A 25,124-nucleotide genomic window follows, 5' to 3' on the forward strand; every position below is an offset into this window, starting at 1 on the left:
GGAACACTGCCAATTATTATTTGTGCTACTTCTGAATGCTCACATAATTTATACTAGTAATTTCAAAATGCGTCAGTGTACAATATCTCATTTGATGATTTCACTGAGATGATGAAATAGGTCAGGAAGGTATTATGTTCATTTTGCTGATGAAATGAAGCCATTGTGGTGAGCATCTTGAATAGTTATTTACATTTGATAGTGTTATTGACATTTGGGCTGCCAGCCTCCAAGATGAAATCCTGCCACTGAGGAAAAAAAAAAAAACCCTGTCCAGAGAGCATGTCACCTTCATCCATGTGGTAAATGTACTTGAATATCCTTTGATGCTTTTTTTAAAAAAGATTAATTTTATTTATGCATACTAGAGCTGGGGCATAGGCCAGAGGTGGGGGTGGGTGGGTGTAGTGGTGTGAGAGGATTCACCAGAGACAGCATGAGGAGCAGAATAGGCGGACTGACTGAAATACACTGCTGCAGGGAGCAGCAGGTGAGACAGGAGAGGTCTGCTGCGCCATATGGGTCAGCCCCCTGTCCGGGATTGAACTCGTGCTGCAATGACTGTGGATAGCTTCATAGTGCTGACACTTAACCTCTTGTTATAGAGGTATGTTTTATTTATTTATCTATTATTTGTTTGTTTGTTTTGTTTATACATGCACTGGGTACAGTCAGAAGCGCGGGAGGGTGAGAGAATTCACCAGAGCCAGAGCGGGGAGCAGAGCAGGCAGAAGGACTGAAGTACACTGCTGAGGGGAGCAGCGGGTGGCAGGAGAGGTCTGTGTGCCATGTGGGACCCTCCTCCAGTGGCCGGGGAGCAGCCAGGGATCGAACCGGCGCCGCAGAGGTCGTGGGCAGCTTCGCAACCCAGCGCTCAACCGCTGTGCCACCGGGGAGGCCCACCTGATGCTTTTCTTGGCACTTGTTCTACCTCAGCAGAGTAAATCACTTTGATCAGTCTCCTCACGACAATTTTTTTTTTTAAGATTTATTTATTTATGCATGTAAGAGCTGGGGTACAGGCCAGAGATGGGGGGCTGTGAGAGGATTCACCAGAGACAGAATGGGGAACAGAACAGGCAGACCGACTGAAATGCACTGCTGAGGGGAGCAGCGGGTGAGTCAGGAGAGGTCTGCTGCGCCATATGGGTTGCTCCCTGGCCAGCCAGGGGATTGAACTCATGCTGTAGAGGCTGCGGATTGCTTCATAGTGAGGTGCTTAACGCCTTGTGCCACCAGGGAGGCCCATGGCTCTCTATTTTAATGGTCCATTTAATGTCTTACGTGGTCACCCAAGTGAACCACTCAATTCCAGATACCTTGTCTTGTTTATTTCTGTGTTCTATAACCTAGAATATAAAGATGTTCAATGAAAAATTACAAAATTAAATCAAAAGAGTGTTATTTGTGGACTTGTACTTCAGAGTTGGCCATGAAATTTAGGCTCTGAGGTGGGAAGAGGACGTCATTGTATACCTTGTTTAGATAGAAAATTTGCCCTGTATATGCTTTAAAACAAAGAAACAGATAAAAACCAACAACAACCTAGTTTAATAAAAGGGAGATAGCTAGGGATCAGATCTATTTATTAAAGTTGACCTTGAAGAATTTAAAGTAATGTAAATTAAAGCTCTTGCATTCATGGGAATTTAAAAATATTTTCCCAATGATACTACTATATCATATACATTTAACAGCACTTTTTATATTCAATCAAGACTTATTTAGCATAGTGAAATATGATTATTTAATTCCCTTAAGACGTAACCCTTGTCTGGTTAAACTTTGTTATATTTGTCTAGTGACCAGTTCTTATTGAAAGGCTCTTGATAAGAGAAGTCCTTCAGTGCTGAATTTTCAGACTTGCCATAATGTAATGAATGGCCCCTTCCAGAGGAGCAGTACAGAAACGATTTTTCATATGTATATTCTTTTGATTTATTTGCACCTATAAACCAAACCTGCAAATTAAATACAAACACTACTACAAAACCAACAGGATTCAAGTTAATGCAATTTTTCAGTGTGGCAGATGATATTTAGGTTACACAGAAGAAAAAATAAAGCCTTGTCATCTGTATTTTAATGTTAGTGGTATGGAAAGCTGCAAGTGTCTATTCTCCTAAGTTTTGTTGAGAAGTATGGTATTAATGACTTTAAGACCTTGTAAGTTCAGGAAAATCAAACCTTATAACTAACCAAAACACTTGCCAGCATGTATTCCTCAAATACCAATTTTAATGAGATGTCAACTGTCATGTTCTCTTGAAGATGAGGTTAACGTTATGACATTATTGACATATTTATTAAGCTGTTCTCTAAACCAATTATTACTAGAAGTGAGAATGGGAAAATGTCATTGTAGACTTACCACATTTACTGCTAATGAACTTTTGTAAATTATTCTGCAAGAATAGGACCTATTTTATCCTTGTAGCATATATATGGTACTGGCTGTTATGCTATTGATTTTGAATATATACCTTGGCTATACCATATATATGTCACTAGATGCTCTGAATTCAAGTTTTCTGTATTGTTCATACTTTGAATTACAATTATTACCTTTGAATTACAGTTATTATGCAGCCCTTACTTGTACAGTGTGCCAGGAGGACATTTGGCCTAAAGGAGGGTATAACGCAAGTGAAAGCAGTGCAAGCTTACTGACAGTGCTTGTTTAGCTAGTGGTTACTCACAATCCAGAATGTTTGTCATTTATTTTAGATTATCTTACAAATGAAAAAAAAAGTTTTTTAAATGTATACAATTCTTTTAAACTCACTTTCTTCTCTTGATATATTTGTGACCTCTTGTTTAGGAAAATGTTGCTTTAACAAACATTTTCTGCTAAGAGTCCAAGATTCAAAGATGGGAAAACCAAAACAGAAAAACTTGGCCCTCCCTAGTGTAATGGATCACTTTAACAGCAAACTATAAATAGACTGATTTGTGCTATCCTAAAGGAATGCACACAGGAATATTGGAATGTACTGAAAGGAGCTGACCAGTTATCTTAAGGGTAGAGGTTTAGAGCATGTCATGGAAGGTATCTTGGTTGAATTAAAGAATGAGAGGGTTGGTTAAACTAAACAGACAGAATGTGTAAACCAAGTTATGAAAGACATGGTGAGCATGCATGGCCCTAGATAATATATGTAATGTGAACAGTATGTTGAAACCTAAAAGTCTTGATTGTTAGACCAAGTATTTAAATCTTATCTCATATACTCTAAGGACGCAGTGAAGATTTTAGAATTGATAAAGTATTTATGGCAGAATATTTTATACATAGCAATTAACATTGTACTGTAAAATTCTCCATTGGAGCTCTTCAAGAACAATGTCCCTGAGTTATTAATCTTTGTATACTAAGCTTTTGGTGGAGTAACTAATAAAGGTGATGCTTAGGAAATGTTTTAAATAACAAATTGTGAGTGAAGAGGATTCAGAAGAGAATGACAATCTCTTGTGTGGTGGTTTTAATTTTTTGTGGGTGATAGACCTCCTTGTGGTTCTGTTGAAACCTATAAAATTTCTCTTTGAACTGGAGATACACACATTTGACCTACAGTTTCATGGGCATCATATACTTCTAAAACCAGTCCATAGGTTCCTGGTTCAAAATCCCTCCTTAGGAAATTATACCCATGAAAACTATAATCCCCACCAGACCTCACCAAAAATAACTAGTGTCTCTTATAAACAGTCTTTGAATGATAGGTTATGATTGTGTTTCTTTCTTAAAATTTTCTTGAGTTTTCTTCTTACTTGGGAGGAGTTAATTCAAATAGCTGAACTCTCTTGGAAATAAAAAACAAAACTTTTAATTGTCATTAAAGTAAAACTTAGCTCTTTGTAAAGATAACAGACAATTGTGCTAATTAAGCTAGCAGTCAAGAAAGGATTTGAGGAGAGTTTAACAAATGAGTTGGGAGACCCCCAAGATCCACCCTTGGGGTCCATGGTTTCCTGGAAGGACACACACACTCTGAAAAACTGCCATACTCATAGTTGAAGTTTATTACAGTTGAAAAAATACAGATTAAAATCTTAAAAAGGAAAAGGTTTATGGGACAAGTCCAGGAGAAAACAGATGTAAGTTTCCAGGTGTCCTCAACCTTTGCAGGAGCAAATACACCCCCAGCAGTGGTGTGTGACAGCATGAGCACAATATTGCCGACCATGGAAGCTCTCCCCCAGACTTGGTGTCTGGGGTTTTTACTGGGGCCCAGTTGCACAAGACTGTAGCATTTTTTTTTTTTTGTCAGGAGGACTATCTTACACTCAGAGTTCCTCTCCCAGGAATTGACCAAGGGCCAGTACTGAAGACATGCCCACACGTTTTTGGGAATGTGTAGGATTTGAGCAGCTTGGACCTGCTGTGTTAATTTAACTGTTTCATAGCAATTAGCTGCTCAGAGTTAACTTTCTTCTGTCTGCTTGGTCACTCTTTTTCTTGATGAAGTAGACCTCCCTGGTTTCATTATAGTTGACCATTCCACATACCTTGTTTTTACCTTTTCTTTTGCCAACAAGTAATTTGAAAGTTTGTTTGAAAGGACCTATTATGCTTTGCAGTTTCATGAACTCATAGTGTAATACAAGTGTCCATTTTGTCATTCCTTCAAGTGTATTTTAAATGTTGCTATATGTCCCAGGCCTAAGATCAGATTGGATTTACGGAAGTGACTAACATGGGTCTCTCCCCTCCAGGAACTAGTTTCACAGCAATGACCTTTTCAAAGTAACCATTGTGGCAAGCAGTGTGTGCTTTGGGAACATTTAGCCTAGTTAGAGAGTATGGTGGAGGATGTTGTGCCCCTACAGGTGGGAAAGGATGGTGCTAGTGATAACTAAGGGAAGACTTTCCTAAAGGAGTCCCCCCTAGAGTTGAGGCACAAAGATCATAGATGCGCATTGGTCAGCTCTAGTCTATATGGTTGGAGCATATGTGTATTGTGATGGTAGTGTCCCTGGCTTTCTGACAGAGTAGCTGGAAGATGCATATCTTTTCTTGGGGTTTGCACAGGAGAAAAGAATGTCTGCTTCATTATGAATCTGTTTCCATTACTCTATTACTAAAAATCCACCCAAATATCATTTCCAACTATAGTGAGTAGGTAATTGTATTTTCACACTAATGGGATGGGGAGAGGGGAGAGTATGTGAATTCACAGTTTGTGCTGATAAGAGTAAGTGTAATTATTAAAAATGTAAATGTTTTTTGTTTCAAATGGGAGGGCAAATGCTTGTATTACCTTGGTGAAATTGCCTGCAACATGTTTTCTATACTTGGAAGCAAAAATGTTCTAGAAAAAAACTTGGAATCAGTTGTCATCTTATTTGGCTCCTACATGTGTGTGTTTTTCAATGGAAGTTGCAACTTCTAAAGATAATAAAGAGTTTTGTTTTTTTAAATTGTAAAGAAACTGTATGATTCTAATAGGATAATTTCAAATTGTTAACCTTGAGAATTTTTTCTAATAAAAGCTTGATCTCTTTTTCCAGCATTGCAGTGTTTCTGCCATCTTTGTACAAAGGACAATTTTACTTGTGTCACAGATGGGCTTTGCTTTGTCTCTGTCACAGAGACCACAGACAAAGTAATACACAATAGCATGTGTATAGCTGAAATTGATCTGATTCCTCGAGACAGGCCCTTTGTATGTGCACCATCTTCAAAAACTGGGTCTGTAACTACAACATATTGCTGCAATCAGGACCACTGCAATAAAATAGAACTCCCACCTGTTGGTAAGTTGTATATAATTTTTTCTTACTATTACAAGAAAAGCTCTTGGTTTTATAACTGGAAGGGACCTTACAAACTGTCTACTCCTGCTTGTTCAGTTCGGAGGCAAGAAGTGACTTTGTTCATAGTTGTAGTTATGAGAAGCTAAAATCCTGACTCTTGAGTGTATGTTGGTTGAGAAAGTAGTTTCAAGGTAAACTTTCTCTGAACTCTGTAATGCTTAAGAGGGTAGCCTCTTAAAAGCAAATTCTGATACATTTCACTGCAGTAATGTCTCTGCTTTGTCCTCAGAGTGAATACTTTCCTCTTATGATACTCTAGCCTATTAATTAATTAATTTTAAGATTTACCTCCTTATACATACAAGAGCTGGGACACAGGCCAGAGACCCCCCGGGGGGTGAAAGGGTCCACCAGATACAGAGTGGGGAACAGAATAGGCAGATTGGCCAAAGTACACTGCTGAGGGGAGCAGTGGGCGTGTCAGGAGAGTTCTGCTGCGCCATGTGGGCTGCTCCCTGGCGGGCCTGGGACTGAACTCGTGCTGCAGAGGCTGCGGACCACCCCACAGTGCGGTGACCAACCCCTTGCGCCACCAGGGAAGCCCTACTCCAGCCTTTTAAAGCAATCCATAATGGGCAGGAATTGACAGCAGCACTAAACAATCCAGATGCCTTCATTTTGCAACTCTACCTTGTCTTATGATCTTTGTCTATAAATTACTATATATAATTTCTAAGTTTTTGGTTCTTCACCCATAGCTTACATTTTATTTTACTTTTTTATCAACCTCACAAATTTACACTGATGTACAGTTTTATCAATCTACTGTTCATATGCCAATTTTTTCACTTTGATCTAATGACATCATTTATAACATTTTCCCTTTCTAGTATAGGATCCAATCTAGACTTAGGTATTGCATTTAGTTGTCATTTCTCTTTAACTTTAGTTAATCTAGAATATCTCCACAATCCATCTTTGTCTTTTGTAATGTTAACATTTTTTCAAGCTTTTTTGAGATATGATCAACATAAAATGATGTGTAAGTTTAAGATGTACAGTGTGTTGATTTTGAAACACCTGTCTGTTGCAAAATCATGACACCCCCCCACAGATTATCTATCACATGATTATTATTTCCTTTTTTGTGGTGAGAGCATTTAATTTCTACTCTCTTGCCAACTTTCAATTATAGCACACGGTCTGTAGTCACTGTGCTGTATGTAGAGCCCTAGAACTTATTCATCTTATAACTGAAAGTTTGTACCCTTTGCTTGACATCTCTCCTTTGCCCCCTACCTCCCAGCTCCTGATTAACCACCATTGTATTCTAGTTTGTTCCAATGAGTTTGGATTTTTTTATTTCACTTGGAAGTGATAAACAGTATTTGTCTTTCTCTCATTTATTTTACTTTGCATAATGCCCTCAACATTCATCCAAATTGTTGTAAATGTCAGGATTTCCTTCTTTTTTATGGCTAAAAAATATTCGTGTGTATGTGCATGCATGCATGTATGTGTACATAAACAGCAATCTAAGGGATCTAAAATATACACCTTTTAAAATCCAGTCATCTTTTGAAAGATACTTGGGTTGTTCCCTTATCTTAGCTATTGTGAATAACACTGCAGTGAACATAGGTGTGCATCTATTGTTTTGTGATCCTGATTTCATTTCCTTTGGCTATATGTCCAGAAGTGGAATTTTGGATCATAAGGTAGATTTGTTTTTAATTTTTTTTTTTAGGAACTTCCATACTGTTTTCTATAGTGACTGTACCAGTTTATATTCCCACCAACAGTACACCAAGAATTCCCGTTTCTTCTGGTCCACACCAACACTTAACTGTTGATTTTTGAAAAAAAAAATTATTTTATTGAGGCATAATTGACATAACATTACAATTTCAGGTGTATGACATAATGATCCATTATTTGTCAAATCACTATTTGTCAAATGATTATTTGTCAAATGGTTGCCACATTTAGTCTAGTTAACTTTCATCACCAGGCATAATTACAGAAATTTTGGGGGGATGAAAGTTTAAATACCTATTTTCTCAGCAACTTCCAAATATGCAGTACAGTATTAACTATTGTCACTACCATGCTATATACTACATTCCCATAACTTTTTTCTTTTATAGTAAGTTTGCATATTTATTAAAATACATTTTAAAATGTACTGGCAGTGCTAGGAATTTATTTGAATGCTTCATAATTTAGGATTAGATGAATGTTAAGGTTCTGGCTTACATGTCAGTTTGAACACATGTGCTTAATTTTTCAGTAACTTTCCTCAAATTCCTATTGCGATAATCAAAGGAATATAAAAGCAGGAGAAAACTGTATTAATTCTATCAGAATTAGTGGAAGACTATCACCCACATGCCTACATTTGTAAGGAACTTCTGCAGTTTTTATTATCGGTGATATCATACTAGTGAAATCTGATTAACTATGAAAAGAAGTATGTGGGGGCCTCCCTGGTGGCGCAGCGGTTGAACGCTGGGCTGCAAAGCTGCCCGCAGCCTCTGCAGTGCTGGTTCAATCCCCGGCCGCTGGCGTGGGTCCCACGTGGCACGCAGACCTCTCCTGCCACGTCCCCGCTGCTCCCCTCAGCAGTGTACTTCGGTCCTTCTGCCTGTTCTGCTCCCTGCTCTGGCTCTGGTCAATTCTCTCACCCTCCCGAGCTTCTGACTGTACCCAGTGCTTGTATAAATAAATAAATAAATAAATCTTTAAAAAAAGAAAAGATGTGAAGGGACCTCTTAAGCAAAAAATGAGAGTTTAACTCTCAGTTCTCCTTTAGGAAGCACCTGATTTCAGTGCTCACTGAAGCAGGTGCCTGTGCTCATTTTTCTTGCAGTTAGTCTAGCCATTAATTAATGAAAGTAGGAAGTAGTACCCTAGTAAGAGGGCCCACCTCCTAGTCATAGGAGGTGGTGTTCCACCTACCTCAGGTGATAGTTAAACTAAGCGAAGTTAAACTAAATTGTCAACATGATAGGGAAGCCCCCCATAACAAGGTTCTGTCAGATTGTAATTTCTCTGGTTTTTTATGTAGGCACCTGCAGTTGTAAAACGAAAAAGAAAATGATAATTCCAGAATTACCCATTTCCATTGTTTGGGCTTGAAATACCTGAATGGAGATTCATAAAACCATGTGAAGAACTCACTTCTCATATTAGAGCTAATTTCTAATACTAGACATACATAAATTCTCCATTCCCAGTTGCCTGATAAACAGCAAAAATATTACCAAATGGTAAGGTTCAGTGGTTCAAAAGAAGTGAAACTGAGCTGGGTAAATCAGAATAAATGTCATCCTGTGAAAGACTTACCATATGATAGGGAAGAACTTTCAGACAGCCCAAGGCCTGTTTTCAGTTGTTCATGCTCTCTATGAAATGAGAACATTTCACAGTTGTTAAAAATTGCTTTCAGATGAAAAAGCTCAATTGGTGAATTATTTTTGAAGTGCAGTATTGAAAGTGAATAGCAGACTGGATCCTGTAATTTTATAGTTAAGTGTCAGACAAGCTTAAGGCAAGACAAGCTTGAGAAATTGTTATAATTCAAAGAAAGACAGTTGGTGAGGAAATTAAGTAATACGGAGTACAGATCTAGGTAGTCCAAACTGTTTAGTGTAACTATTTCAAAAAAAGACATAAGAGTAGACAGAAGAGAGAAGAAAACTATGCAAAATTAATGAAGAAACTTCTTACTCAAATATATGTAATGAAAAAAAATTGATTTCAAGATAAGGAAAAAATATTTCACTTTCAGTGCAGGTGAACACTAGTTACTTATAAGAGGAAATTAAAAGCTTATCTTTTTTTCCTTTTCAAATATCAGAAGGCAATGGAACATCATATATCGATTGTTAAGTCAAGATTTTTCATATATAAAGGCAATAACGTAAATAGTGTATAAGCACCCATGCATTCTTTGTGAAATAAATTATTTGAATTAGGATCCTGTATCATAAGAAGTCAATCCAAATAATGTCAGGAACGAAAAAAATGTACTATGAAGATCATGGTTTGTAGTAAATCAGCAAAGCTTAGGATGAATGCCAAAATAATTAATGTATTTCTGAAACAGTGGAAAATATTAATGTTCAAAAGAGTATAAGAAAATATATGGTCTTGAATTAGAAGCTCAAGTGGTTAAAATAGACTAGAAAATATATGCATGCAAACGCCATTGAGAAAACAAAACAAATGGTATATTTTGCATGATGCAAGTTGGCAAAGACACACACAAATGTGTTGTTTTGGGGGCAGTGAGGCTGTTTGATAATTTTTTATAGCTTATGCTTATCTGTGGTTATACATTGTTCCTTTCTTCTGCCCTTGGAATAAGAAGACAAGCTAATGTTATTTTAAAAAAAGAAAAGACACCAGGAATTTGTTCCACATTATTGGTTCCTTTTTTAGTGACCTAAGAATGACAAATGGGTATGTCCTAGAATGTTGGTGCTAGCCAGCCTTGTTATTTAGATGATGGCTGAAAAATATAGGAAAGTGTAAGTGGATGTTGACAGAACTGGTGGTCATAAATGAGGGCTAGTGGGAGAAAACCGAAAGATTTGCTTGCTGTGGTTTGAGCCTTGTGAGCTGGTGTAATGAGGCCCTATGATTAATCGTGGTAGTGGCCAACTGCAGAAAATGTGGAGGCTTAGGAAATTTTGGATGCCACCTACAGCATATTTTTGTTGTTGTTTATTTCACTTGAGGTCGTTTTCTAGGAAAGCCACCATCTGGCCTTGGTCCTGTGGAACTGGCTGCTGTCATTGCTGGACCAGTCTGTTTTGTGTGCATCTCACTCATGTTGATGGTCTATATCTGCCATAACCGTACTGTCATTCACCATCGCGTGCCCAACGAAGAGGATCCTTCATTAGACCGTCCTTTCATTTCAGAGGGCACAACGTTAAAAGATTTAATTTATGACATGACAACATCAGGGTCTGGATCAGGTAATGTAATTGTTTTTCCATTTTCTTAAGAAGTCTTTCAGAAATTATCTATGCTGTTTACTAGTTGGCTAACTAAGCCAGTTGACTTAGTTTGTTAAAACTTGGGATAATGTGAACACTAATCCAGCTTCAAGCCTAATAAAGGTCTCTAAGCTTGGTCTGTATCTCACTGTGGCTAGTTTAGTTTAGACAGATTAGAATTTACTTTTAAAGTATTCTCACCTATATAATCTCATTTGCTTCTCATAACACTCTGAGGTGAAGGAATATGGATTATTCTCATATAGGTGAGGATAAAATTCAAAAGTATTCAAGTGATCTCTATTCATTCTGTTAAGAATTGTTTAGCAGTTTTATTTTTGTATTGAAAGTATGCATGGCAAAGTGTTTTTGTAATTATGAAGGTTAATTTTCTTTTTAATATATGAAATTACTCTCTTTAGCTCAGTGTTCGCTTTTAGAAAAATGTCTAACAACCTTGTTATTTAATATATCTTTTTGGATCATGGCCTCTGTGATGTTTGATTTTCTCTGTTCTGTTTATTGATTTTTGTGAGATCAAAAATAAACAATTGCCAGAATCATCCTAAAGTGGATTTTGGCATAGCAGTGTTTTCATGTTTAAACCAAAGGGAATTAATTTTTCATTTGTTTTTGCGTGTGCTTTCGAAGGCTACAGAGAGGGAAGACCCTTGTCCTCTACAATATTGCAGTTTAATGCTCAGCTAGAAATTAAGAGATCTAGACTCTAGTGCAAGCTTTGTTATTCATGCCTCTCTGACTTTGAGCTTCTATTTCCTCATGAGATATATGGAACTGATATTCTTGGTAGTGATAAAGTTGTTAGAAGTTTAAATGAGATACATTATTTGAAGTGTAAATCGACTTTACGTAAGGGCTATATGGATAAAATATAGATTTCACTCATTTTATGATCAGTTGACTAAATGAACATTGAAGTAGAAGTTTGAATTGGGGGGGAATAGCACCAAATCACATGTGATGACACAGAAAGTTCATATAATGACATGTCTGTTTTAAGGAAATGAATATATATTGACATAGATGCAAATCTGTTCATTCATTTAAGTATGAAGAAACTAATTTTATGCCCTGAAACCATCTTTTATGGAATTTGACTATAAATTTGACTATAAATTTGAATTTATAGTCACTGAGTTGTGTCCCTGACTACCAGGGCACATACAGATTTGCATTAGAGCCCAGATCTCTTAGTAGCCCTCAGGGAACCCTTAGACTGTTGTTAGAAGGGGATTCGATGAGAGGTTGAATTGAAATGGAGCAGCCTTAGAACTGAAGATGTGATAGTCTTTGAACAAGCGTGATGTGGGAGTTGAGAAAGATTATTTTAGGGTTTCCTTGGAGTTTTCCATTGATACTGCATTATTCCAATATTCACAAAGATGTGGCTCATTCTGGAAGTCATCCTGTATACCCTCACCCCACCCCCAGCCATGCCTCCCACCCAAAAAATAAAAAAGAAAATCTATAACAAGGACCAAAATCACAGAAAAGCAGGGCAGTTTCAGATTATTTGGAATTAATCTCTTGGACCTCTGCTCTTGTTGCTAAACTTAACCTTCAGGGAAATCAAGGCAGTTCCTGCCTCTTGGCACAATGGCCCGTCAGCGCTCAAGGGAAACAAGCCTGCCAGAGGGATTAAAAAAAATTGCTGTGTGGATGGCAATTGGTTTTTGAATAATAATACATTTATTTTTACCTTTTCAGACATAGACATGAAATAAAGAATGAAATTATTTTTCTGCTGTATATATGTTTTTAGATTTATCAGGGGTCACAGCTCTATTATCAGAAAACTTCTCCGCCCCTCCTTTTATGCTTTCTTTGCCTTGCAAAAAAATGTGTGGCTTTGGGCAGTAAGCTGATGCCCACCCTGAGTTATTTAATCTTTAAAATCAAAGTAGTGAATCCTGCCCTGTACATGTCAGTGAATTGTTGTGAGGTTCAAATGAGACAAGATGTTTGTGTGAAAGCACTTGGTAAATTGTAAAGTTATGTCCAAATGACAGGTGTTATTTTTATTGAAAACATAATTTGGAAGAAAAATCTGACAGACAATATCAGATTGCTGTATTGTATAAAACTTAGTTGAAGGGCTCCTTTTCCTGTCATAGTTTATTATGCACTGAGTTGCTTTATCTGGACAGAAGCTATCTTCTATGAAAAACATCAGAAAATGCCATCTCTCTTCCTACTATAAATCCTTAATGCCATCTTGTGCATGTGATTCATGCCTCTTAAGTAAAATGTCTATACATAATGCCCCTTGTGATTCTTTTCACTCATTGAGGAAAAGGTAAAACTGAACATTTCATGTTATGAATCACAGGTTTACTGCTCCATATCATGGCCATAATGGAGGAAGTGTCTTAGCTCTCTCAAACACTACTTTTAACTTGGGAAGTGCAGGGAAAACAATAGAGAACTCTGTTCTGGCAGCTCTAATCTTAAAGCTCACCTAATCCCTATTGCATTAATTTGAATTACAGGTTGTGCAGTGTGCCTGTATTTAAGCTGTCTTTAGGTTATAAAATGTGCGTGAGCATGCACGTGTGTGCCAATTTTTGAAAGTCTTGTTCATGTTTATGATCTCCTGTAATGTATGAATGTTGTTCAGATTTTATTTCTCTTGTTTACTGCATGTGAAACTGCTTGGATCCTATTTCCTATTGAAGTTTTCGCAAGAAAAGTACAGATAAGTGAAGTAGAGAATATGGAGATCTAAAGTGGGCCCATTTATTTTTTCTTTAGAAGAAACATTACCTTTTTTTTTAAATACTTAGGTATTCGTGTGGGATATTTGAACAAAATATAGATAATATGCGTCTACATTTGGCTTTTAATTTTAGTTCTGTGTCTAGAAATCAGTAGTGATGAGGAAGACAAAAATTTTCCTTGTCCTGTTAGCCTTTCTTGACCATATGTTTACATGAGTCCTAATGTGTTAAACATTATTGGATTTGCAGTTGCCCCTTCTGCTTTGTTAATTGCCTTTCTAACTTCAGATTAAGTATAGTTTAAGCACGTGGCATGACCCTACTCAGAGATTTGAAAAAAATTTAGTAAATTAGTTTCTCATTAAACAACATACTTATGAATCGATTATTCATAAGAGCCCTTGATTTAAAAAGGATTTTTCACAGGTCTATTTTTAACTAGCATCCTCCTTATAAACATGAAACATTTTATTTTATTTTATTTTTAATTTATTTATTTTTATTGATTGATTGATTTATACATACATGCATACAAGCACTGGGTACAGTCAGAAGCGCGGGAGGGTGAGAGAATTCACCAGAGCCAGAGCGGGGAGCAGAACAGGCAGAAGGACCTAAGTACACTGCTGAGGGGAGCAGCGGGCGGCAGGAGAGGTCTGCGCGCCATGTGGGACCCTCCTCTGGTGGCCAGGGAGCAGCCAGGGATTGAACCGGCGCTGCAGAGGCTGCGGGCAGCTTCGCAACCCAGCGCTCAACCGCTGCGCCACCGGGGAGGCCCAACATGAAACATTTTAAATTAGACTTTTGACTCCTTTGCAGGAGATGAGGATGATAGAGCAAGGGGAGGAAAGGAACCATTTGAGAAATTTAAAAGATGAAAATAGAAAAACTTCTCATTGCTTTAAAGTGAAGACTTAACATTTAGATTTGTAAGACTTTCATAGTAGGAAAGCAAAGAGAACAGATGATTTCATTTACAATCATTGGATTTATATGATCTAGCAAGCAAATCTGAATATAGGTTATAAATTACACAAATTTATGTATAATAGAGCATATAAAGAAAATACTATTTAGAACATGATATGCACTGACATTTTAATTGTCAGTGTCAGTATAATTTAAGATGGTTCCGCCTTAGTCCATGGAAATGATATATTAAGTGAATTGGGATAGTCCCAAATATGGTGTTACTTAAATGTTATATACTATTAATAAATTCTTTTCTGTAAATGGGTTAGTGTAGCAATACTTGAAAATATATACGTTTAGAGTATAGCAAGTTTAATTGAGGGAGAAAATGCCAATGTCTCATTACAAAGGTAAGTGTTTAGGCCTCAATCTTTAAGATACTAATGTTGTCTAGATAACCAATTCTTCTTAACAAGTAAATTGCTTCTCTTGAAATAGATTTTGTGATAATTTTTACTGATATAGTAAAGTTAGAATTATTAATATATTAAAGGTTAAGCGTTTAATTCAGTGTTTCTTGTATTCTCATACCTTTCTCTTTCCATCAGTAAAACCACTACCAGATTCATCTTTCTAAAATAAGATTTTCAGATTTCTCCACGTTCATCACCATTTTTCAGAAATCTTTAATTTCATTGGTCTTCATGAGTCTGGTCATCTGCACATTCTGGTGACAGCTTAGCTTCTCTTTCATTGCTTTCCTGTACACATCCTGTTTATCTGAGCTGGATCCCTACAGTGCATTGTTCATTTCCTTCTGTCTTTGTTTATATTATCCTACTAAAACACACCTCACCTGCTTCTCTTCTCGCTTCTGTCCCTTCTGTATAGTATCAGTTCAGCTTACTGTATAAAACCTGCTTTAACCTTCAAGACAGGAGTTTCTGGATTCTTTCATTTGTATTATTATTTTTTTTAATTCCTTACTGCTTTTGCAAATGTTGCCTGTTTTCTCTTCAATGGGACTGTAAATTCTTTTAAAGGTAGAACTTTTTTTTTTTTTAAAGATTTATTTATGCATACAAGAGTTGGGGTATAGGTCAGAGGTGTGGGGGGGTAAGAGGATTCACCAGAGACAGAGTAGAGAGCAGAAAAGGCATATCTACTGAAATATACTGCTGAGGGAGCATCGGGCGAGTCAGGAGAGATCTGCTGTGCCATGTGGGTTGTTCCCTGGCCAGCCTGGAATCGAACTTGTGCTGCAGAGGCTGCGGATTGCTTCATAGTGCTGCGTCTTACTCTTGCGCCACCAGGGAGAACTGGTGGTAGGTAGAACTTAAATTAGGTAGAACTTAAATGAGTTATGTGCTCCTGGATTACTCTTTAACACCTGTCATGACATTAGAAATACATACTGTTGTTGATTGTTCTGTTGAATACTCTTTATTCATACTCTTTATTCTTTATTTTTTATCTTTAGGTTTACCATTGCTTGTTCAAAGAACAATTGCAAGAACTATTGTGTTACAAGAAAGCATTGGCAAAGGTCGATTTGGAGAAGTTTGGAGAGGAAAGTGGAGAGGAGAAGAAGTTGCTGTTAAAATCTTTTCTTCTAGAGAAGAACGTTCATGGTTCCGTGAGGCAGAGATTTATCAAACTGTAATGTTACGTCATGAAAACATCTTGGGATTTATAGCGGCAGACAATAAAGGTCAGATACGTCTGCTTCTTCTTTCAGTACAATGTAAACATTGTCAAATTTGTTCAGAAATAAATGTTTTGTAGATTAAGACCCCTTAAGTCAATTAGAATATATGAAGTCTTTAGAAACAAAAATTTCTTAAAGATTTTCTTGACTCTTAGCAACATGTTCCTAAATCTCTGATTGTTTCTTAAAATGTAAAGAGCTATATTTAAAAAGCCATATACTTTCGTTATTTTGGTTCTGGATAGTTAGTTATTGAGTATGCTCATAATTTAGAAAAAAATTTATAAACTTAGGTTGTTCATATTTTTGAGGTAGGGCCCAGATATTTCTTTTCATGTCTTCCTGACCATTAGGATATCCAGATACATGCTAATAACCTTATTAATAGGTATAGTAAAGAGTCTCAGTGTATTCTTTTTTAAGTTTCCTGGTCTAAATAAATTAACTTTTTATATAAACTCAATTACCCGTGTGGACACTTTCTTGCCTGTAACATAAGTGCCTGAGGACCAGGGTCAGATCATATGCTGAAGGAAGCAAAGTCAAGGAAAAGTCAGTTTGAATGGTGACTGTTTATTTATGCATTCAAGAGCTGGGGTTCAGGTCAGAGATGCGGGGGGTGAGAGGATTCAGCAGAGACAGTGGGGGACAGAACAGGCAGACTGACTGTATACACTGCTGAGGGGAGCAGCAGGTGAGACAAGAGAGGTCTGCTTTGCCATGTGGGTTGCTCCCTGGCCAGTCAGGGATCGAACTCATGCTGCAAAGGCTGTGGATTGCTTCATAGTATTACTTGAAAACTGATAGATTTAGAGACTAACTCTGATTCCGTTTTACTGTTTTCCCAACAGTATTGTGTATTTCCTGTGTATCATATACATTGTCCTACAGCAGGAGGCATCCGTTGTTTATCTCCTGTGATGTGCTTGCAGTAGTGGGTGTGATGGATGTAGGCAGTGATTGCCAATGGCTACTGCCAATTCATTGTTACTTACTTTAAAAGCAAAGCAAAAAAAAAAAAAAAAAAAAGTGGTAGCCATAGTCTGAACAAGTGCTTCATTTTCATTTTCTTCTGCCTTGGATAAAATTTAGCTTTTCCCTCAACTCTTTCAGCAAGCTTTATAATGCTTTGTGCCTCTAGACTTTATTATTTCTTAATAGTGGTCTTTGTTTTTAGAAATTTCTCTCACTTTCTTAAAGAACTTACCCATGTTCATGATTTCAAACTCTGTTATAAACTGTTATAAACTTTTTTTAAAGATGGTACCTTTCAAATCTTCATTTGGGGGCCCAAATTTCACCAGCCCTACCATGTTTTAGTCATATTTTCAATTGCAACACACTGGCACAAAATTCTTTTGCTGCTGGTGGTCTGAACTTTTGTCTTCTGGTTTGCTCAAGCAGCAACCATGCCGGTGCTGTCATCTGGTGGTCACCAAAGGAACTAGCTAACACAACTTTCTCTTCCCTACTTCCTCCTCTCTTCTTTGTTAGGAGTTAATGGACTTTCCCCTCAAAGCTAGCACCTTCACTACAGTTCATTTTTACTTTATCCTCCTGACTTAGTCAGTTTCACCTCAGACAACCTTCCTGTGTGCTAAGTCTCTTAGGTATTCTTTTGACTTTGTCTCTTGTCAGTTACCTCAGAAAATCTCCCTTCTATCCACCTATGTTCCTATGTATTTCTTACTATGTAAGCCTTTTAGAATTCATTATTGTTTAAATCTGTAAAGAAAACTAGTGATACACCTGTATCAAGGGAAAAAAATGGTACAGGTTGGCACCAAATCAATTTATAAGTTTATGATCAATCCATTTTATAAAGAACTAGCATTGTGAATTTCTAAATATTTTTTTAAAGATTTATTTATTTTTATTTATGCATACAAGAACTGGGGTGCAGGCCAGAGGTGTGGGGGGTGAGAGGATTCACTAGAGAAAGAGTGGGGAACAGAACAGGCAGATCTGCTGAAATACACTGCTGAGGGGAGCAGTGGGCAAGACAGAAGTCTGCTCTGCCATGTGGGTCAGCTCCCTGGCTGTGGATTGAACTCATGCTGCAGTGGCTGGTGATAGCTTGATAGTGCTGAGACTTTAACCCCTGCGCCACCAGGGAGGCCCTCTAAATCTTTTTGAAAGTACCCAGGAACCACCCCCTCCAGAATCTTCTAAAATCATGTTCCTTAATCTCTTCTAACTTCCCTTGAGTAACAACCTTCAAAATATGGTAGCTTTTTTCCTTTTGTTTTACAACTAATAGTGAAGAAAATAGCTTATTTTAAGTTTCTGTGTGCTTTGCATTGTATTAAATGCTTGAAAAATCTGTTAACCTATTTTAAGAAATCTTAGCAGTATTGCAAATTGAGATTCTGTTGTAGAAAAGAAGCCGACTCATTGGCTGAGAAACTTTTCTGAGGTCATGTAGTTGATAACAGCCAGCCCCTAGATTCCAGGTCCGAATGACTGCAAGTGTGCATCTGTTACTGAATAGTGCTGCTTCCTAGGATTGTTACAGTTCTTTGATTTTTTTTCATGATTTCATGAAACATATGGTTTTTCAGCTACCTCTGCATAAAATAGAGTTTTGTGTGCCAGCCTTGCCTAGAAACCTCGCCAGAACTGTTACCATGCTTCCCAGGGGAAAGCACATTTCAGTTTCATGTATCAGCTTACAAATGAACTTTTGGAATGCACAATCCTAGTTGTTGAGTTTCAACATCACCTTGTGTAAAACTGGGTTCAGTCCCAGCCATTTTTCTTCCTGACATTTTACTTCCTGTCTCAGCTTTCCTATGTGTCGATGATACCACTATTTTTTATGTTTCTCTAAGCTGGAAATCTTGGAATCATAATTGTCTTATCTGGCTTCTTTATGAATTTTATATACAGTCTGTCATAAAAGTTCACATTTTTTTTCATTTAAGCTCGCTCAGTTTTCTCCCACACTAATAGGGGACACTACTGGGGGAGTCACTGGACTCCAGATCCTTCTCTTCTCCCCCCCCCCCCTTCCTGCTGTCAAGACCTAACCTGAGCCAAGTTAGTTCTTCTAACTGTGTACTGAATAGTCGCAGCTCTGCTATTATCTGTGTGGATGTAAAATCACCATGTTTGAACTATGATTTCTTGTCTCTTAAACGGGATTAGTTATTCTTGCCTTAAGAATCAGGGGCTTACTTTGAGGATCACAAGAATATGTGCAAAAACATAATAGAAACTGAAAATACGAAGGAAAAAATATACAAGCTTAAGGTACCATATTGAAGTTGTGATTCAGGGTTAAGAGTAAAAAGTGACCTTTTGAATAAACTGTAAACATTGTTATTTTACTTTGCAGACAATGGTACATGGACTCAGCTCTGGTTGGTGTCAGATTACCATGAACATGGATCCCTTTTTGATTATTTGAACAGATACACAGTTACTGTGGAAGGAATGATAAAACTTGCTCTGTCCACAGCAAGTGGACTTGCCCATCTTCACATGGAGATTGTTGGTACCCAAGGTAACTTGCAATCTTGTTATTTAAATTCCTGTGAATCTAATGTCTGTTAAGAAAGTTTTTGCGTGAAGGCAGCCAGTTGGAGGTGTTTAAAGTGAGTTTTTAGATGTGAATATTTCATCTTTCTATTGAAAATCTCAGCTGGAGTTAGGAATCTGGGAATTTGTTTTAGAGATTCTCTAGTCATATAACAATACTGATATTTTTGTGAGCATTCAGTCTTATTTGTGATTTTTTGAGGATCTTGACTTTAGAATTCAAGTCTCATTTATTTTCATGTATAGTGGCAAATGAAATGTGAAATGCTTTGTAAATGTGAACATGCTTATATAAATGTTATCTGGTATCCAATAATCATATTTGACCCTGAGGTAAGGATGAAAATAAAATACAAAATTTTAGTTATGAAATTTTTATTCTGTGATTGTTGTGCCATGCAGAATGTCAAATACAATACAGTAAGTCCTGATTTAATATCATCAGTAGTTTCTTGGAAGCCACAACTTTTAGCAAAATGACGGTAATGAAAGCAGATAAAGTGTCATTTTGTTGAATATCAGCCAGGATTATGATCGATCTTATAATAAAATGATGTTGAAGAAAAAACATTATTTGAAGATCGGCTATATTTCTTTCTGTTGTTTTGATTATCCACTTGCTACCTAATGGCTCCCTCACTCCCCACTTCACAAAGACTCATCTTTGTAATTAGTATTGTTGGTTATAACAGCCTTATTGGGTTATAATTCACATATCACCCAATTTGTCCATTTAAAGTGTACAATTCAGGGCCTCCCTAGTGGTGCAGGGGATTAAGTCACAGCACTGTGAAGCTCTGGCAGCCACTGCAGCACAGTTCACTCCCCCACCAGGAAGCTACCCACATGGTGCAGCAGACCTCTCCTGTCTCACCCGCTGCCTCCCTCAGCAGTGTATTTCAGTCAGTCTGCCTGTTCTGCTCCCCATTCTGTCTCTGATGAATCCTCTCACCACCGACCCTCCCCCCTCCACACCTCTGGCCTACACCCCAGCTCTTGTGTGCATAAATAAATAAAATAAATCTTAAAAACAATAAAGTGTACAATTCAGTGGTCTTTAGTATAATCATAGACTTGTGCAGCTGACCAATTTTACAATATTTTCATCACTCCAGAAAGAAACTTTGTACCTATTAGCAGTCACTCCCTACTTCCCCACAAAATCCTTAGTCCTCGGCTAGCTCTCATTTACTTTCAATTTCTGTAGATTTTTGATTCTAGTTTGAGGAAATACCAGACTTTTTTTTTTTTTTAATTTATTTATTTGTTTGTTTGTTTTTTGTTTATACATGCACTGGGTACAGTCAGAAGCGCGGGAGGGTGAGAGAATTCACCAGAGCGGGGAGCAGAGCAGGCAGAAGGACCAAAGTACACTGCTGAGGGGAGCAGCGGGCGGCAGGAGAGGTCTGCGCGCCATATGGGACCCTCCTCTGGTGGCCGGGGAGCAGCCGGGGATCGAACCGGTGCCGCAGAGGCGGCGGGCAGCTTCGCAACCCAGCGCTCAACCGCTGCGCCACCGGGGAGGCCCCAGACTTTTTTTTTTTTTTTTTCAAAGCATGTGTACCGTTTTACATTGCCACCAGCAATATATAAATTTTCCACTTTGTAATTTTTTTTTTAAAGATTTATTTATTTTTACAAGAACCGGGGTATAGGCCAGATGCACAGGAGGGTGGAAGGGTGAGAGGGTTCACCAGAGACAGAGCAGGGAACAGAACAGGCAGACTGACAAAATACACTGCTGAGGGGAGCAGCAGGCGAGACTGGAGAGGTCTGCTGTGCGATGTGGGATTCTTGCCAGCCGCCGGCCAGCCAGAATCAAACCCACGCTGCAGAGGCTGCAGACAGCTTCACAGTGCGGCGCTCATCCACCTGCGCCAACAGGGAGGCCCCAATAATTATTATTTCTTTTTTTTTTTTTTTTAAAGATTTATTTATTTATTTATACAAGCACTGGGTATAGTCAGAAGCGCGGGAGGGTGAGAGAATTCACTAGAGCCAGAGCGGGGAACACAGCAGGCAGACTGACGAAGTACACTGCTGAGGGGAGCAGTGGGCGGCAGGAGAGGTCTGCGCACCATGCGGGACCCTCCTCCATTGGCCGGGGAGCAGCCGAGGATCGAACTGGCTCAGCGGAGGCTTCCGGCAGCTTCGCAACCCAGCGCTCAACCGTTGCGCCACCGGGGAGGCCCTAATTATTATTTCTTAATGGCAATTTTTCTAGTGGTCAGTAGTAAAGGTTGTACATTTAATAATGAGTTCATTCCCATTGATAGCCAAAGGAAGTTGATCTAGAGGAGTCTGAATATCGTTCCTACAAATAATTTGTACTGTATTACCAAACACATCTTTAGCCTCTAGGGACCCCTTTGCATTATTAGACTAAATTTTTGAGTATCATCTTCTTGACATCTTGTTTTCTTTATTTTCTTTGAAGAAATGTAATTTCAGGGCCTCCCTGGTGGTGCAAGGGGTTGGGACGCAACCTATGAAGCTGTCCACAGCCTCTGCAACACAAGTTTGATCCCCGGCCAACCAGGGAGCAACCCTCATGGCACAGCAGACCTCTCCTGTCTCTCCCACTGTTCCCCTTAACAGTGTATTTTTCAGTCAGTCTGCCTGTTGTGTTCCCCACTCTGTCTCTGATGAATCCTCTCACCCACTACACCTCTGGCCTGTTCTCCAACTCTTGTATGCATAAATAAATAAATCTTAAAAAAAAAAAATGTAATTTCAGCAACATTTGTTAAATGGATTCACTTAGCTTGTTTAGGAATGGCCCTAGTATTGCAGGTGATTTGGGCTGAAATGCTTTGATACAGGGTTAGGAGGAGATGCTTTGGTTTTCAGTGTTAAGATGAGAATTGTAGCTGGTATATTTTTTTGAAAAGTAGTCATGTTTAATTTTTTTTTTCTTTAGGAAAGCCAGCCATTGCTCATAGAGATTTGAAATCAAAGAATATCTTGGTAAAGAAGAATGGAACTTGCTGTATTGCAGACTTGGGACTGGCAGTAAGACATGATTCGGCCACAGATACAATTGATATTGCTCCAAACCACAGAGTGGGAACAAAAAGGTACACTTCTAAATAAATACACATTTTATTTTCTGAAACTCAAATGTGTACTTCATTATAATAGCTTTATTATAGGTCAAACATCTCATGGTCTTGCCTGCTCTAAAGTCAAGATTAAGTGACTTCAAAAGATGCCTGCTGATAAAAGGTAGTCCTTTCAGGAAATATTATTGTTAGTTATGTTAGTGTGTGGTTAATATTTACAGGGTATCTACTATGTACCAGTCATTTATATATTTTATATATATAATCTCATATAATGCTCTCAAGTGCTGTCTCACAGCTAGCCCAAGTGTTTCTGAAGTATTCGGTTCTTGAAGGTATGCCTTTCTCTCTTAGGACATTTTTGGCTGTTCTGTATTCTAGAACAGATATTATCTCTAACTTGTACTCAACCTTCTTTGCTCGTAGTGAGTCTTTTCTGAGTTACTAGGTATCCTCATCAAGGGCTTTTGTAGCATGGCAGACTGGGCCACTGAAGCACTTGCTATTTTCTGCTGTAAGCACTTCAGTTGGGCCACTGAAGCACTTGCTATATTCTGCTGTAAATATTCACTCAAGCAGATTCCAAGCTGCTTGAAAGCAGTCTTCTATTCCAGCATCTCTCACCGTGCCTGAAACATAATAGGTCCCAGTAAATTTTTGTTGAATTCATGAGTTCTAAAGAGAATTTAATTAGATAGGTGTCACTACCCTTAATTCACAGATGAGGTTAAGCATGTGATCAACATAGGTGGATGGTAAACTGAAGAGATGAGCTTTCAACCTGGGTCTTTCTTACCTAAAGGCCCTGCTCCTTATACTACTATGTTGGCCTTGGAGGAAGCCAAGCTTTATTCTATATAAGTTCTATTTATGATTTCTGGGGTAACTCTCAGAACTCTTAACTCAGGGTTCAGGAGAGTGGTTGGTGCACATCTTCATGGGTCCTGATCTGTAACTATTTTTCTTTTAAGATTTATTTATGCAGACAAGAACTGGGGTACAGGCCAAAGGTGGGGGGGGCAGTAAGAGGATTCACCAGAGACAAAAAGAGGAGCAGAATAGGCAGACTGACTGAAATACACTGCTGAGGGGAGCAGCGGTTGAGACCGAGAGGTCTGCTGAGCCCCTGGCTGGCGGGGAATCGAACTCGTGCTATGGAGGCTGCAGATAGCTTCATAGTGCTTTGCTTAACCCCTTGCACCACGAGGGAGGCCCCTGATCTATAACTTTAGTAGGATTTTTGGATCTTCAGATCCTGATAATATGGAATTAACAGGAGGACTGGCATTCATTTTTATCTATTACTTTGTTCTCTGGAAAATGCCCCTGTCCTTCCTTTGTAGATTAAAATGTATATTCTCTTGAAGTAAATGACAAAGTAAGTAGTGCACCTTAGGACATTTGTAATAGTCAAATTGTTACACATGCCTTTCCTAAAACACTGAAGTCGTGAGTGAGGCAGATAGCTTAAAATTGCTGTTTTAGCTCTTCATGGAGTTTAATTGGCATCATAAATTTACAAACCAGTATTTTATATACATATCCATACTTGTATAGAAAGCTGTCTGAAAGGATATTCATCAAAATGATAACACTGTGGTAGTAATAGAGTGGTTTTTCATTTTGTGCTTTATGTACTTTGGAAAAATTTCTATAAGAAGCATGAGTCATTTTCCCCCCTTCTTATTGTGGTAACATTAGTTTACAACACTGAATATTTTTCAGGTATACAGTTTCTCACCTAAGCAATGATGTATTTCATACTAAGCCCACTAGCAAATGTCATCACCACCCAGCACTAAACTACCTCCCACCTCCATCCCCTCTAGAAACCACCATTTTGTCGTTAGAGTCTAAGATTTTGTTTTTCAGTTTTGGGGGATATTTTTTATTGCTTTTTTAAAAAAAATTCTACAAATGAGCAAACCCACAAGGTGTCTTTCTCCTTCAGACTTAATTTACTGAGCATAGTCCCCTTCAAGATCCATCCATATTGTTGCAAATGGCTGGATTTCACCATTTTTTATTCTGCCTGAGTAGTATAACACTGTATAAATATACCTCAACTTCTTCATCCATTTAATCATTGTCAGACATGGGTTGTTTCCATATCTTCACTGTTGTGATTAGTGCTACAGTAAACATAGGGGTGCATGCACATCTTTTTGAATTAATTAGTGTTTTCATATTCTTTGGGTAATTATCCAGAAGTGGAGTTACTGGAGCTTATGTAATTCTGGTTTTCATTTGGGGAGCGCCTCCATATGGTTTTCTATAGCTGTTCCTACCAACAGTGCATGAGGGTCCCTTTTTCTCTGCTTCCTCACCAACACTTATTACTTCTTGTCTTCTTGAAAATAGCCATTCTAACTGGTAGGAAGTGAAATCTCATTGTGATTTT

General features: G+C 38.0%; 1 protein-coding gene across 9 annotated transcripts in view; it reads left to right on the forward strand.

The window, feature by feature from the left end:
* TGFBR1 (transforming growth factor beta receptor 1) overlaps positions 1–25,124 on the forward strand; it is a gene marked incomplete at both ends in the record, with an annotated part of 48,334 nt that overhangs the window by 19,462 nt on the left and 3,748 nt on the right. Inside the window, 5 exons of one of the 9 annotated variants that reach the window (XM_084237633.1) lie at positions 5,512–5,757; positions 10,500–10,742; positions 15,894–16,124; positions 19,459–19,626; positions 22,582–22,738. In XM_084237633.1, coding sequence (XP_084093759.1) covers positions 5,512–5,757; positions 10,500–10,742; positions 15,894–16,124; positions 19,459–19,626; positions 22,582–22,738 — 1,045 coding nt within the window. The remainder of the gene's footprint in view (positions 1–5,511; positions 5,758–10,499; positions 10,743–15,893; positions 16,125–19,458; positions 19,627–22,581; positions 22,739–25,124) is intronic. The other 8 variants (XM_084237634.1, XM_084237635.1, XM_084237636.1 and 5 more) reach the window with 8 other exon arrangements.

This window comes from Talpa europaea (genome assembly GCF_964194135.1).
Source record: "Talpa europaea genome assembly, chromosome: 7".
Lineage (NCBI taxonomy): Eukaryota > Metazoa > Chordata > Mammalia > Eulipotyphla > Talpidae > Talpa > Talpa europaea.